The 13,893-nt window shown below is 37.5% G+C and overlaps 1 protein-coding gene across 1 annotated transcript; it reads right to left on the bottom strand.

The window, feature by feature from the left end:
- Positions 1-3,504: 3,504 nt before the first annotated feature.
- On the bottom strand, positions 3,505-13,179 carry AREG (amphiregulin). The gene is made up of 6 exons (XM_003931973.4): positions 12,924-13,179; positions 11,654-11,902; positions 9,194-9,395; positions 7,861-8,013; positions 5,753-5,864; positions 3,505-3,773 (listed from the first exon to the last, which is right to left on the bottom strand). Exons 1-5 carry the CDS (start codon positions 12,982-12,984, stop codon positions 5,771-5,773), a joined length of 759 nt encoding a protein of 252 aa, XP_003932022.1. The 5' UTR covers positions 12,985-13,179; the 3' UTR covers positions 3,505-3,773; positions 5,753-5,770.
- Between the last annotated feature and the right edge of the window lie 714 nt (positions 13,180-13,893).

Genomic DNA, 13,893 nt, shown 5'->3' with positions numbered 1-13,893 from the left:
TTCAGCTGAAATAGGCTTAGGCAGAATTTTATGATTCTTAAGCTACTAAGTAGATTTCTCATATACAGAATAAGCACCAAATCTCGGGCACAATACAGGCAAATAAGGAAAATATTTTGTTGTTCTCTGAGATAAATTCAAGAAATGAGGCTCTCTTAAGGACCTGGCTATGATAATGGCATGCCCCTCCCCTGTAGTGAACCAGTGCTGGAGATATCCAGGGAAGAGAAAACAAATGTTGTTGATACACACTCATTTAACCTGCCAGATAGTCATCTAAAATTAACTTTGACTCTAGACTTTTAGCTTCTGAGATCATGAATGGAGGAAAATGAAAAACTATGTTATTTATCACATCCTGAAATTGAGTTTGCCTCCCAGAAGGAATGCTGTAGTCTAACCTGACCAGCATTTCATAAGTTGCCTTTTACTTAAGCAAAACACATATATTTAGATGCTATTTAACCAACTTAACAACAGCCTTTTCAGAAAGTGGGGTGGCTAACGAGCAGTATCCAGCTTTACTTGTGTATTTCCAATATTTATTTGGCTGATATAACTTCGTCTCTGTTTTTCATTCTATATGTGCTCATAAACAAGAGCTCAGTAGTATTTTAGGAGATAAGGAGGAAACTGTGGTGATAGCACAGGTACATAAAAAACAATGTCATCTTATTTGGATCTTAAAGAGATAAACCAGCTCTTTAAATAGTCTGAAAACAAATGGCAGTCAATGCCATGCTAAACTATCATAGATGTAGAATTTTCCAAACCCAAAACAAACACCTTGACACACCTTGACTATAGGAGGAGTAGACAGGAGTCTAAGTGGACCAGCTTTGTAGCCAGAGATCCCGACACTGCCATTTACTTGTGACTGTGGTCAAGTTTCTTAATCTTCCTGAGCCTCGATTTACTTACTTATAAAATGTATCTACCCTCTAAAAAATTAAAGGAGTTACCACATGTAAAGCACTTAGGAGACCACTCAATAAACTTGAGATTTATCATTATTTTAAGGGAGTAGGGTTTTCCTTTCTACTCCACTGTAATGACTTCATTAACTTTTGTTTTAAGGGCTAGAAAAGTACATGGGATAGCAATCCTAGAACCTTCACAGTGGTGACCACTGGCAAGAATTTTCAACATACATATATCTTCTGGCTTATTATAGCCTCCTTTGCTAATCTTGAGCACTTATATGGCTTTCGTTACCAAATGAATTTTGATAACTTTCAATCTACAAGTTTTTTTCTCCATGAACTGCTTGTGTACCTAACTGCTTACTGGATGCCTCCCAACATCTCAAACTCAACTGATCCGAAGCAGTCATTATCACACTTGTAGACCTCCTCTTTTTCATCCGTACGTTCAGTCTCAAATGTGTGGTGAGGACTAGGGTTGATTCAGTTGACTAACTGGCCAGGCTGATAGTTGTTTCCTCATAAATCTGTTACAAATTTTAAAGGATGACTTTACAAAATAGAGAAGAGCCATTCTTCAGTCAAAAATAAATGAAAAGCTATATTTCCCTTCTAAAATATAGAGTAAGCAGCTAGTTCAAGGATTCTTTACTTTAAATCATTTCAACAACCACCTAGACATTGAAGCCAGGAATCTAAGAGTCATCCCAGATTTCTTCTTTTCTTTCGTTATGTCATTACTCTCAGCCTTGTTTTTATAATAAATAATCTTATGTTTTTGTTTTTGTTTGTTTTGTTTTGTTTTATTTTCAAGTATGAGGTCTTGCAATGTTGCCCAGGCTGAGCATATAGTGCAGTAGCTATTCACAGGTGTGAGCATAACACACTACAGCCTGGAACTGCTGGGCTCAAGTGTTCCTCCCATCTCAGTCTTTAAAGTAGCTGAGACTACAGGCATAACTCATTGCCCCCAGCTATGTTTTTATATTTTTTTTTTATAAAACTTCAAATCCATGTTGAGTTACCCTTCTTAGCTTCAAGTGTTCTTTACTTCCCACCTGGAATAGCTCAACTGCTTCCAAGCCTAACTTCTGACCTTTGGCTTGGCTAAAATCCCTCCCCTAACACTGTGGTTTGGTGACCTATCTGGAATGCAAATCTGATCAAGTTTCTACCCTCATTTCCCATTGCTCCCCATGGTCTACAGTGTGACCCTGTCCTTACCACTCAGCTTCCCTAGATCCTCTTTTGATTTACGGTTTCAATGATACTGAATGATTTTCTGTTTTTTCTCTTTCAGGTCCTATTGTTTAGTGACTTTGTAATTTCGTTTATGCCGATAACAATCTTCTCACCACAACTCCTATTCATCCTTCAAAAAAAGTCTCAGGTAGCATCTCTCCAGGAAGCCCTCCCTCCCTGATGCATTCGGGCTGATCTATGTCATAGCTTCCTGGGAGCAATCCTAGGGATCCCTGCTGCACACCTTAGCCGGTTATTTAATGTACTGCATTGAGAATGCATACCACCTCCTGCTAACTAGGTGGTAAATGTCTCAAAGGTAGAGCTTTTCTGTCTTACACTATAATTTAATCATTGGCAATGTCTCGTCAGTTAGGATGAGGCTCAACACTGGCTGCATATGGGAAACATCTAGGGATCTTTCAAAAATGTAAATGCCAACAACTCACTCTAGTCCATTGAAATGAGAAGCTCTGGGAGGGAAGTCTAGGAGCTTAAACATTTGAAACTCTTCAAATGGTGATAAGGTGTAACTGAGACTGGGAGTTCATTGCTTAGATGATCACTGGGCAAGGATGTGGTGGATAATATGCCAGAGACATATGAAGGTGTTAATGCTTAATGTACCTTTCATTCATGAATTTCTCTTCTATGAGATGACTGCTGGTAATATTCCCCTCCCCCCATACACATATCATAAAGGTTGTTTTGTTTGGCAAGCAGGCAACTTAGTTCATCAGCCAGGCACCAAACTGTGAGCCATCCCATAACCTTAGTGTTCTTGAAAGAGTATCCACCATCGATACACACCCATTTGTTTAAAATATAGTACTGTAAGAAAATAGTAACAAAGGGAGGCAAAGAAGGAGTGGGTTTTAGGTGCTTCATACATTCATGTCTTGATATTAGGAAAAACAGTCTCAAATGCAAATACTTTCTGGGTCTCTTAAAATGTTACTTTGTAACATTCAAAGCTTTTTTTATCTCTTTGTCTATGATGGCCATAGTGATGGGCAGTGAGTTTGTTTCTTTTATAATATCTAGGTCCACTGCAACAGAGAGGTAGTGCCTTATCTTGATTCTAGATGATTTATAATTAGCAACGCTTGGTATAAATTCTACATTGGAAAAGTAAGGCCAGTTTGGGATTATTATTATAAACATTCATGTTTGTAGGAGGAATATGTGACTCTAGATTATTATTTTTCCATGAAGAGTGTTTTCTAATAAAAAATATGTTTTAAAAATCAACATGAAGACAGTAAAAAGACAGAGAAAAGCCATTTTAAATGATCAACAATTAGAAGAAAAATACACTGGAGTCTTGGAATACCATAACTAATATTCAAACTTTAAATCTGTTTGATTAAAAAAGTTTAATGAGCTGTAAAATAAATACACTTCCATTAAATATTAAATAAATTATTTACAACTTGAAAAAATACTTTTTGACTTTGTGCACCTTTATATACAGAAATAGCATAAAAAGTGACAATTGCAAGTTTAAAACCATCGTAACCAAAAGATTCCATTGTCTTATGATCCACTGGAAAGAGGGCCAACTCATCATCTACGGTCATGACTTGGCAATGACTCCAATGTGATATCCTGCGAGAAAATAAAATAAAACAATCAGAATTTTTGTCAGTTGTTTTCTAGTACATAGTATGAGAAATGCTAAGATTTTCAGAGACCAACTCTTATTTTGGCTTGAGTTCCTCTCTCACACCTGCTTTGATTATACACGTACTTTAGTAGAAGTCTGCATATGCTCAAACCTGTTGCATCAAATCCAGCTTAATAAAAAAGCAATAGTTTTCCTAACCAGATCTATGCAGTAGACATAATTAAAATCAAAGATTAAATGTCTCCATGTATTTACTTATGATATACAGTTAATTTAGGATAATTAGTACCAAAGGCATAATAATAGTAACTACCAGTTAGTAGGCATCCACTATGTGTTAGCACAGTATATTCTTTTTCCTTTTTTTACTAAAATAATTCTGGGACCTATGCTGGAAAATCTCAGTGGCATTAAAATAACCAAAAATCCATCCTTATTCATGTTGGTGGTCTTAGCTTAACTACATGAAACCAAAACATTAAAAATTTTGATGCAGTAAATACTAAGTACAGTATTGGTATGAATAATTATCCATTTTATGAGTTATTGAGCTAAGTCTGTAATAGGCTAAGAACAAAATATTTATACTTCACCAATGCTAAATATAGCATTGTTCTAGCATCAGAACCATCTGAAGTATATATTAAAAACAGAAATTACAGTTCAGTACATTTAGGGCTGGGCTTAGGGATATGCATATTCAACAAGCATCTCAAGTAACTTTTTTTTTTTTTTTGGCAGAGTTTTGCTCTTGTTGCCTAGGCTGGAGTTCAACGGCATAATCTTGGCTCACTACAACCTCTGCCTCCTGGGTTCAAGTGAGTCTCCTGCTTCAGTCTCTTGAGTAGCTGGGATTACAGGTGCCCACCACCACGTCCAGCCAATTTTTTGTACTTTTAGTAGAGACAGGGTTTCACCATGTTGACCAGGCTGGCTTTAGGTAATCCGCCTGCTTGGGCCTCCCAAAGTGCTGGAATTACAGGCATCAGCCACCGTGCCCAGCCCTCAAGTAGCTCTTAAACTCACTGAAGTTAGACAATCAACAACTGAAATGACATCATCTTTCTTGAACGTCTAAGGAAATAAAGTTCCTTCTTCTGCCAAACTTTAAGTGTGATCTTCATTTCCTTACCTCCTTCCTCTGGGAGTTGTCTCCCTTAGCTGCTCATGTTTATTATCAAGGAAATATCCCTCTTCACACCTTCTTACCTTATACCTACAACATACTCAGCTCTCTGTCTTTACAAGAAAATAAAATATATGTTCTCACCAACCTATTTATCAAATTTGCATTCCCTACCTTTCTATCTCCTTTTGTAAAAAAGAGTATTCAACCTGTTGTCTGTCTCCATGCCCTCACAGTTTTAGTGCAGGCACCCCCAACTGTGCCTCTCCACCATGTGAGCTCAACCTATCATCATGACTGTATCTCCCCTAACACTCATTCAGACCAAGCCATTTTTCACAAGTTTCTAAAATGATCTATTCCATTTCTCAATATAATCCCTCCTTTCCCTTCACAGTTTCTTGTACCAATCTCACTAGTCACTTAAGGTTCACTTCCAAGGCTACCCTAAACATCTTTTCCTCCTCCCTAAATAAATTCCACTGGATTCTTTGTTTTCACTGGAAACTTCTCATACTCCATTGGTTTCTTTCTCATGACATTTATTTAGCTTTCCGGGTATTCTGGTCTCTTACATTTTTTTCCTATGTACTAAAGAAAAAGTTCTTTGAGAATAGGATCAGTGTCTCTCATATTTATATTTCTACTAATACTGATTAAACACAGAGTCCATTCTCAATATTGAATTCTATCTCATACTCAAATAATAATGTAGCCATTGTTCATAGCGTATACATAATTTAAAACACATTCCTTATTTTTCTTGAGGTGATATAGTGTTAAATTTTTCAAAATTATATGATATGATCTAAAGATATATTTTAGAATTCAAACCTGTAACTTTCTCTTCAGTTATGCTATGGCGTGTACATTTCCATTTTCTTGCCGAAGTTTCTTTCTTTCCTCAGCTTCTCCTTCATATTTCCTTAAGTATCGTTTTCCAAAGCTTCAGAGAAGAAAACATTCTAATGTTATCAAAATTCTATTCATCTATATATTTGATTCACCAATCAAATATATGAGTACAGGGAGTTCCACTTCACGAGTAGTTATAGACCAGTAATAACTATACTTGATACTAAACCTAAACCTGGCTATAAAATATTACCAATTTCTAAGGGAGTGTTTATGTGATTTTTTATTAACACATTTCTAGAGGGCTTACATTTAAATAAATGTGTCTTGATATATCAATTCTGAGGTGTAAAACACATCTGTATGTCTTGTTTTTGCAGAACTTAGCACAGCTGCCATGCACAACAGAAGATGATGATATAGTTTTGCCATAGGAGGACTCTATGCTTGCACAGGTTAAATGATTAAATATTTTTAAAACAGGCTTATGAAACAAGTTGAGCTTTATTATTTCTAAGTACAAAATATATCCTTCTAGTTTAATTTACTGCAACTTTCCACCTGAAAAACTCAATAGTTTAAAAGCTTCTTGTTGTTGTATAAACAACCCTGTTGTTAGGAGGTCTTTAATCCACCTACTAAACATTATCATTAAAATCATACAAAAATGTCTTTTGTTGTGATATTTAGGGGAAAATTCACCTCAATTATGAAATCAAACCCAGCAACTTTTGCTTAGGTTTAGTGTTTATGTCTCAAACACAAGGAGAATACTGGAGAAAAGGCGGAAAAAAAGCCACTGCTTAATTTTAAGAGTGCTAACTTAACAAAATGTATCCATTAGTTTCCAAAGAAGTATTAAATATTTCAAGTCAAAAAATTACAAGTTTAATTATTACAAAACATCTTCTTTAACTAGCGATTGTTTTATTCTATCCTTTGAAATAAAAATGGTTTGTCTGAGAGTATCTCTCCTAAACACATTTCCATATCTGGCATGAGGTATTAAAAAAAAAAAAACAGGATAAATTCTAGGGTGTACAAAACAAATTTAAGCTACATAACAAACTTGATATTTCCAATAAAACAATTTTTATGTATCATTTTATCATAATCTGATCTAAATTTAAAATAATTTTAAACAATGGCAGAAGATAAGCCCTTGTTTCCTGAATGACAGTAGTGGTAGATCACATACACAAATGGATAGCTGTTAAAGTAATTTACCAAGACCTAAAATTAGAAGAATGAGTCCCTTGCTTTTCCCAAGCTCTAGCAGCACATGAGTCATCACAGAGCCATTCGTGCCCTCCCCCAGCTTCCCTTATTCATGACTTCTATTTGATAGACAATGCCATTTTGATGTACCCATCATTGCCTACTACCTGGGACAGTCTAGTCCTAGCATTCATTGGTCATGAAGTGAAGTGTGTAGTCTATTATTATGAACACAGAAAAGATATGCTGGAGTGGAACAGTAATAGAATTGTCCTTGCTTGCTATGCCATGTCATGTGATGAAAATTTATATCTTAATAATTGAGTTCCCGTAAGCATAAGCTCTAAATAAATTAGTACCATGTGACAATATTCCTAACTCAGAATTCTGAATTCTAATATGAGCAGAAAGCATATCTATTCTTGGATGCTGATGATTTGTAGTTATTTGTCATTTTTAGGTATCAAAACAGTATATCTGATGCTATGAATCTACCATAAACCAGGTTGTAATTGGCTTCTGAGGCTGGCTGAAGCATAAGACTTCACAGAAGATACAAATGTTTTCTGAGATTCTAGAGTAACTATGAGTAGAAAAATGACGTGAACTAAAACCATCAATTTTTTAATTTCAAAAAATGTCTAGATCTTCTGAAAAAGGGCTTTACCTATTAAATTTCAGTGGTGGCCACAGTCATAAATGTTGACCACTTTCTGTGGTGTTTATCAATCAAATATAAAAATATAAACCAAAGATTGTGTGACAATAGAATAATTCATCTAAAATACCAGAGTAGAGTATGAGAGAAATGCTGAAAAACTTAGCCTATCACTACTGTATGAAGAATTTGTAAGTTGTGTCATACTCACTGGACTGTAATAACAGTAATAGCTGTGAGGATCACGGCAGATATAAAGGCAGCTATGGCTGGTAATGCAATTTTAGATAAATTACTGTCAGTCATGCTGTGAGTTTTCATGGACTTTCCCCCACACCGTTCACCAAAGTAATCTTGCTGACATCTGCAAACAATCCACATTTTAAAATTATAATCAAAAAAACATTCTGTGTATTTTAAGCTTACTTTTTGGATCATAAAGAACAATTTAATTCCAACATTAAAAAAGTTATGCCATATACCTTTATTTCAAATAATGAAACATAGAATGCATTCTAACTAAGAATCTATTAGTATAAGAACAAGTTGAGATTAGTTTGGGTGTGATATTCCAAGAAGACACACCTTGTCATGCTTTGTGTTTCTTTTATGACCAACTGATGAGTTCAGTGATTTGTTATGCAGTTGATACCTTCCGCTATTATTTAATCTGCTAGCAGCTTGTGGGAGGTGAAGGGGGAGGAGGTTAAAACAACATGATAGATTATGTAAAAATCATCTTTAGGTCCTTTTTTAAAGGAGCTTTAAGACACACACACACACATATCACACACACACACACACACATAAAGCTCTCTCTATATATATGTATGACTTTAAGCTCTCTCTCTCTCACGATATATGTATATATATGTATATATCGTGAGAGAGAGAGAGAGCCTGCAAGCAGAAGCTTGTGTGAGGAATGATGGTTTATACCAGGGGTCAACAAGCCATAGCCCATGGCTCAAATCTGGCCATTTGCTGCTTTTTTGTTTTTTTTTAAATAGGCTGCAAGCTAAGAATAGTTTTTACATTTTTGTTTTGTTTTGAGAAGGGCCTTGCTCTTGTCACCCAGGCTGGAGTGTAGTGGTATGATCATGCAGTCTCAACTTCCTGGGCTCAAGCAATTCTCCCACTTCAGCCTCCAAGGTTGCTGGGACTACAGACTCCTACCATTATACCCAGCTAAATTATTTTGTATTTTTTGTAGAGATGGGGTTTCGCCATGTTGCCCAGGCTGGTCTCGAAATTCTGGGCTCAAGGGATCTGCCCACCTCAGCCCCACCAAGTGCTGGGAATACAGGTATGAACCACCGCACCCACCAATTTTTACATTTTTAAATGGTTACATTTTAATTGGTTATATAAGTACATATAACAATCTTGGCCCAGTAAGCTTGTAATATCTACTATCTGGTGCTTTAGTAAAAAGTTTACTGACCTTTGGTTTATACATTGGAAAAATAAATGGTTTCCTATGGTTAGGGGTTTCAGACATAGTGCTAGAAATACAGAATTCTATGGACTTTAGGAAAACTTACTTGCATGTTACTGCTTCCAGGTGTGCTATATATTTGCATTCTCCATGAATGCAGAAATTTTGGAATTCTGCATTACATGGATTTTTCTTCTTTCTGTTTCTTCTATTTTTTCCATTTTTGCCTCCTTTTTTCTTTCTTTTGGGTTTATCTGAAGTATTTTCACTTTCTGTCTTGTTTTTTTGGGGTTTAACTACCTGTTCGACTAAAAAAGAAAAGATTTATTGGCAAGAGTCTCTCAATCCTGAATATCATTTTAGAGACATGAGAGAAAGATGTCGTAACAGTGAAAGCTCACAGGGAGAACAGCCATGCTCGCCTCATTTCCCAACGCAGCGTAAGAGTTAGAGAGGATTGAGTAACTCTAATTTATGATTTTCAGTTTTTTCTACCTTCGAGTAGTGTCCACTCATGATTATAGTTGGGAAATAGTACTACTTGCAGGTGGAAAAACTGAGAATTATAACTTAGAGTTACTCTGTGTTATAATGCTCCACCTGCCAGATTACAACAGATTATAATCAATTGATACTTTCCATGGAGCTCATTTCTGTGGTCAATCTATTTGAAAACAGAAGCCCAGAAATATTTGTATTCAATGCTTCAGAGATTTATTTATGTCATCAGATCCACAGAAATTTTTGTTCAGTCTTGCAGTTATGCAAGGTATAGTTTACCTGCATGCTAAAGATAGGAAAGGACTTTTCATGTTAGTGTTGTGCATTTTTGTTGTACTAATGTCTGGAAAGGTTTATCTGAATGAATATTTAGAAAACAGATCCCAGAGAAGAAAAAATACTATTAGTCATAAAGATCATGCAGCACCCATTAAATGCAAAACAATAGAAACATAATGAAGGTCAACTAGGGTATCAAAGATAGAATATCTGTAATTAAGGGAATGTTAAATAAATACTAAGTATTTTAGCAGATTATTATAATATTTAACAAAAGTAAAATTAAAGCAGATGTTTAAGAGGTGGTTATGTAATTTTTATGTTGAAACTTTTCTGTGATGATTAAAAAAATCACAAGATAGAAAAGTCTTTTAAAAGAACTATTTTAAATGAACATAACTTCACTTTATCAGATAAATTACAAACTATAGACAGAGACAAATAATAAATAGTCACTATGCTGAAGTGTTGCAATAAACACTAACATCATAGACATTTAACTTAGCCTTTCAAAGGTGTTCAACCAACATTTTCACTCGATTTCACAATGCATTGCAGTTTCGAACACTAGTCACTTGTACTACTAATCATTTACTTGTCCTTCTGAAGTGTTAACAACTTGAAACATGCTTAAGAGAACAGTTTCTAGAGACCTAGATGGTCTAATCTTATGCCTTCAAAAATAAGCATAAATGAACCCCTTCCCACCTCACAGAAAGACACACTTTCAGAAGGAAGGGAGAGAAGTGGAGTGTTCCCTAAATGTTTTCTCACCTCCCACTTACCCCAGTCACTGTCCCTGTGATACCACTTGATGTCCCTTCACCAGTTCTGAGAACCAGACAGAGGGGAAGGAGCCTCCAAGTCAGGACAGAAAAGACCTTCAAGAGCTCTGAAACCATCTTTCCCTGCCTCTGTAGTGGATGCTCCTAGGATATTTAGATCTTATTAATGTTAACCTCTTCTTCCTTCAAATTCCAAAGTATGTAATATTTATCTCTTACTTCTTTACTTTCACTTCAATCAAAGGACCTTTTCAAAATATGAAATAACAGGAAAGTGAATGAAACCATAGGTCATGAATATTTAACCAGCAAATGGGATTTGGGGTTGGTTAAATAGTGATTTTAGCAATACAAAAATCTATGAAATATTCACCCTTCTTTACTATTTCCAGATGGTATTATTATCATTATTCCATCAGTTTCTCATCACCTACTACTTAAATGCCAAAATCTAATGCCTCCTGTCCCATTACTTCCTCTGTTCCCTTATTTGTGTTAAAATGCAGTTTATCTAGGGAAGGAGGGTGTTAGGGAAAGGGATTCAAAAGCTAAGATACAAAGGAGATAGGTTAATGTTTAAATTTGTCTCTCAGCATGGGGATCAAGTAGCATAGTGGGAAAGAGCTTAGTGTCTCTTCTGTATAGAATCAAACAAACTGGAGCTCTAATTCTAGCTCACCTGCTTGTTACCTGCGGAAACTAGAGCACAACAACCTTTTTGAGCTTCAGTTATCACATCTGTAAAATGAGGATAACAATTCCTAAAGTCATTGTGAAGATTAGGTTTAAAAATGAGACAAAAACCATCTATGATCACTCTGGCTCAATAGGATGTGCCCATATTGTGGTTCTTTTTGTCTCAGTTTACCTAGGGAGTATGCAACAGATGCATGTACAACAAAGCTAGTAGAACATTTGGGGGAGGAGCTTTTCTTCTAAAGCAACTTTGCTCATGAAACCTACATCTCATAGGCTGTGTTTTTGTTTTATCCTCTACTCACCTCTGACTGAATCGTCTACAATATAGCCAGGTATTTGTGGTTCATTGTCATACTCTTCTGAATAGTCATAGTCAGTTCCTGACAACAGTTCACTACTAGAAGACATTTCACTCTCAGGCGAAATCTCACTTCTTGAAGACATCTCACTTCTTGAGGTAACCTCAAATCCATCAGCACTTTGGTCCCCAGGAAATGGTTCACTCTTCCCAGAGTAGGTGTCATTGAGGTCCAATCCAGCAGCATAATGGCCTGCAGGGGAGGGAATAAGGTAAGAAAAGAAAAGGTAGAGTGCCTTTCTCTCCAGTCAGCTGTGTTAGGTAGAAATGTTTATCTTTTGACATCAAAGCAGTGATTGCACATGTGCTATTGTTTGTGATTGAGTCACTTCTATGAAAGAAACTTTACATTTTTGCCAGCAAGCAAATTCAGCTGTCCCAATTACAGAGCTGCTTTTATGATATTTTTCTTTTCCACGGGTAATCCACATTAATTTCCACATCAAAAAAATCCTGCCAAATTGGCAAATTAATCTAATACAATTACTTGATAGGTAATGTCTAAAAATTCTCATCACTTCACATTCTAAATGCATTTTGTTTGCTAGAATGCCATCCTGGTCTATTTTCAATAGGTTGTAGAAACAAATTTCAGATTTTCTTAATACGTGTTCATATTTTTAAAAGATCATGTACATAAAATGTAAAAAAAATATAAACAGTAATTATATCTATTATTGCCATTTTTCATTATTATTACTACATAGAGAATAAATTGAGTACTAAGTAAGATTTTGAGCCCAGAGTTAAGCCACTGCTTTATTTTGCATTTTCTTTTAGGGCTCTACAAAACAGCATCAGAGTGGAACTTTTAACCTCTTGCCGGGACACTCCCTCTGGGAAAGTAAAGATGAAATCACTAGACCGAGGAGATGGAGAATTAGGCAGGAGGCAGCAAACGCTGCTGGGCCCGAGATCTGCAGAAATCACTTCACCTCTCTAGATCCTAATCTTTTTAACCGTGAAACCAAGGGTTCGGTTCAAATGATCTCTCCCGCCCCCTCAGCGGGACTAGAGAAAAAGTACAGAGATTCTCTGGGACACCTTGTCCTGGACGTCTGAGACGTCTTCCCTTCGCTGTTCCTCCTAGGGAGGGAGCCATAGCGATCCCCTCCCGCGGCGCACATTTGGAGAAGTAAAAGCCTAACGCAAGAGGCGGCAGCTTTTGCCTGCTGAGGCCGGAGAGCCCGCCGTTCAGCGCCGGGGACCCTCACCTGAGCCGAGGATCAAGAGCGACAGCACCACCGGCACCGGCGGCAGCCGCGGGGCTCTCATCGGTCCTTCGGGGCGGCGGCGTCTAAGTCTCGGGGGCAAGTCGGTCTCTGGGACCCGAGCTGCGGTCGAAAGGAGCGGGTGCGGGAAGAGCGAGCGAAGACCGGGACTGCGCGCCGCGCTCCGAGGCTGCGGGAGTTCGGGGCTGCGGGCGCCTCTCCCGGGGACGTCTGCGGCGCTGGCACCCCGGTGTGCGAAGGGCCGTAGGGCGGCGCGCACCTGCCGCTTTATAATTCCCCTGCTGTGACGTCAGGGCCGGGCCCTGGGTGGAAGCAGGCGGCGCCCCAGAAAGTGCTACCCGAAAACCACACGCGGAGGACACGTGCCCCGCCTCCCTCGTGCGTAGACAGTTCGCGGGGAGGGAGTGGATCTCAAACCTCTAGCTGCGAGTAGCAAAAGAGGCCATCCGTATTTGAGGGCGGGCAGGATTGGAGTTCGGAGCTAGTACCTGGCAGTTAAAAGTCCCAACATTTCAAACTGACGAACCTCTTCGTGTACTTTGGTTGATTTCAACATCTACAACAGACAGGGATTAAATAGACGAGTTCCGTATTTAGCTGTAAAAGTTCTTTAAGACCAAGAGTGACTTTGCAGTGATTGCCTCATGTTTCCAACAAGGATAAAGGACGAGAGAGACCTCTTAATGAGGAACTGCTTCATGTAGGATGGGCCCTCTATCTTAATCAAGACCCCCTTTCCACCCATTTCTGTGAAGTGGCCAGAATTTCAAATCCCCTCACTCCCCATTTCTTTATGTGGTCCAGGGCCCTCATCAACGTTAATATTTACTGATGATTTATTATCACCATACTATGCATTTAAAAGTTTACCTACACCATCCCACAGCCAGCAGTGTTTAAAGCCAGGTGGATTTGAATTCTTCATCTAATTCTGAAATCTGCTGTTTTCCAC

This window comes from Saimiri boliviensis, chromosome 3, assembly GCF_048565385.1.
Source record: "Saimiri boliviensis isolate mSaiBol1 chromosome 3, mSaiBol1.pri, whole genome shotgun sequence".
NCBI classification, from domain to species: Eukaryota; Metazoa; Chordata; class Mammalia; order Primates; family Cebidae; genus Saimiri; species Saimiri boliviensis.
This window is presented reverse-complemented; position numbering and strand designations above follow the sequence as displayed.

What these genes read in the sequence shown, in the direction of transcription:
- AREG (XM_003931973.4), bottom strand. Translation starts at nt 12,984, where the DNA reads ATGAGAGCCCCGCGGCTGCCGCCGGTGCCGGTGGTGCTGTCGCTCTTG. An exon ending in GCTCTTGATCCTCGGCTCAG is followed by an intron (nt 11,903 to 12,923) that starts GTGAGGGTCCCC and finishes CCTCCCCTGCAG; the next exon opens with GCCATTATGCTGCTGGATTG. An exon ending in CTGGAAGCAGTAACATGCAA is followed by an intron (nt 8,014 to 9,193) that starts GTAAGTTTTCCT and finishes GATTGTTTGCAG; the next exon opens with ATGTCAGCAAGATTACTTTG.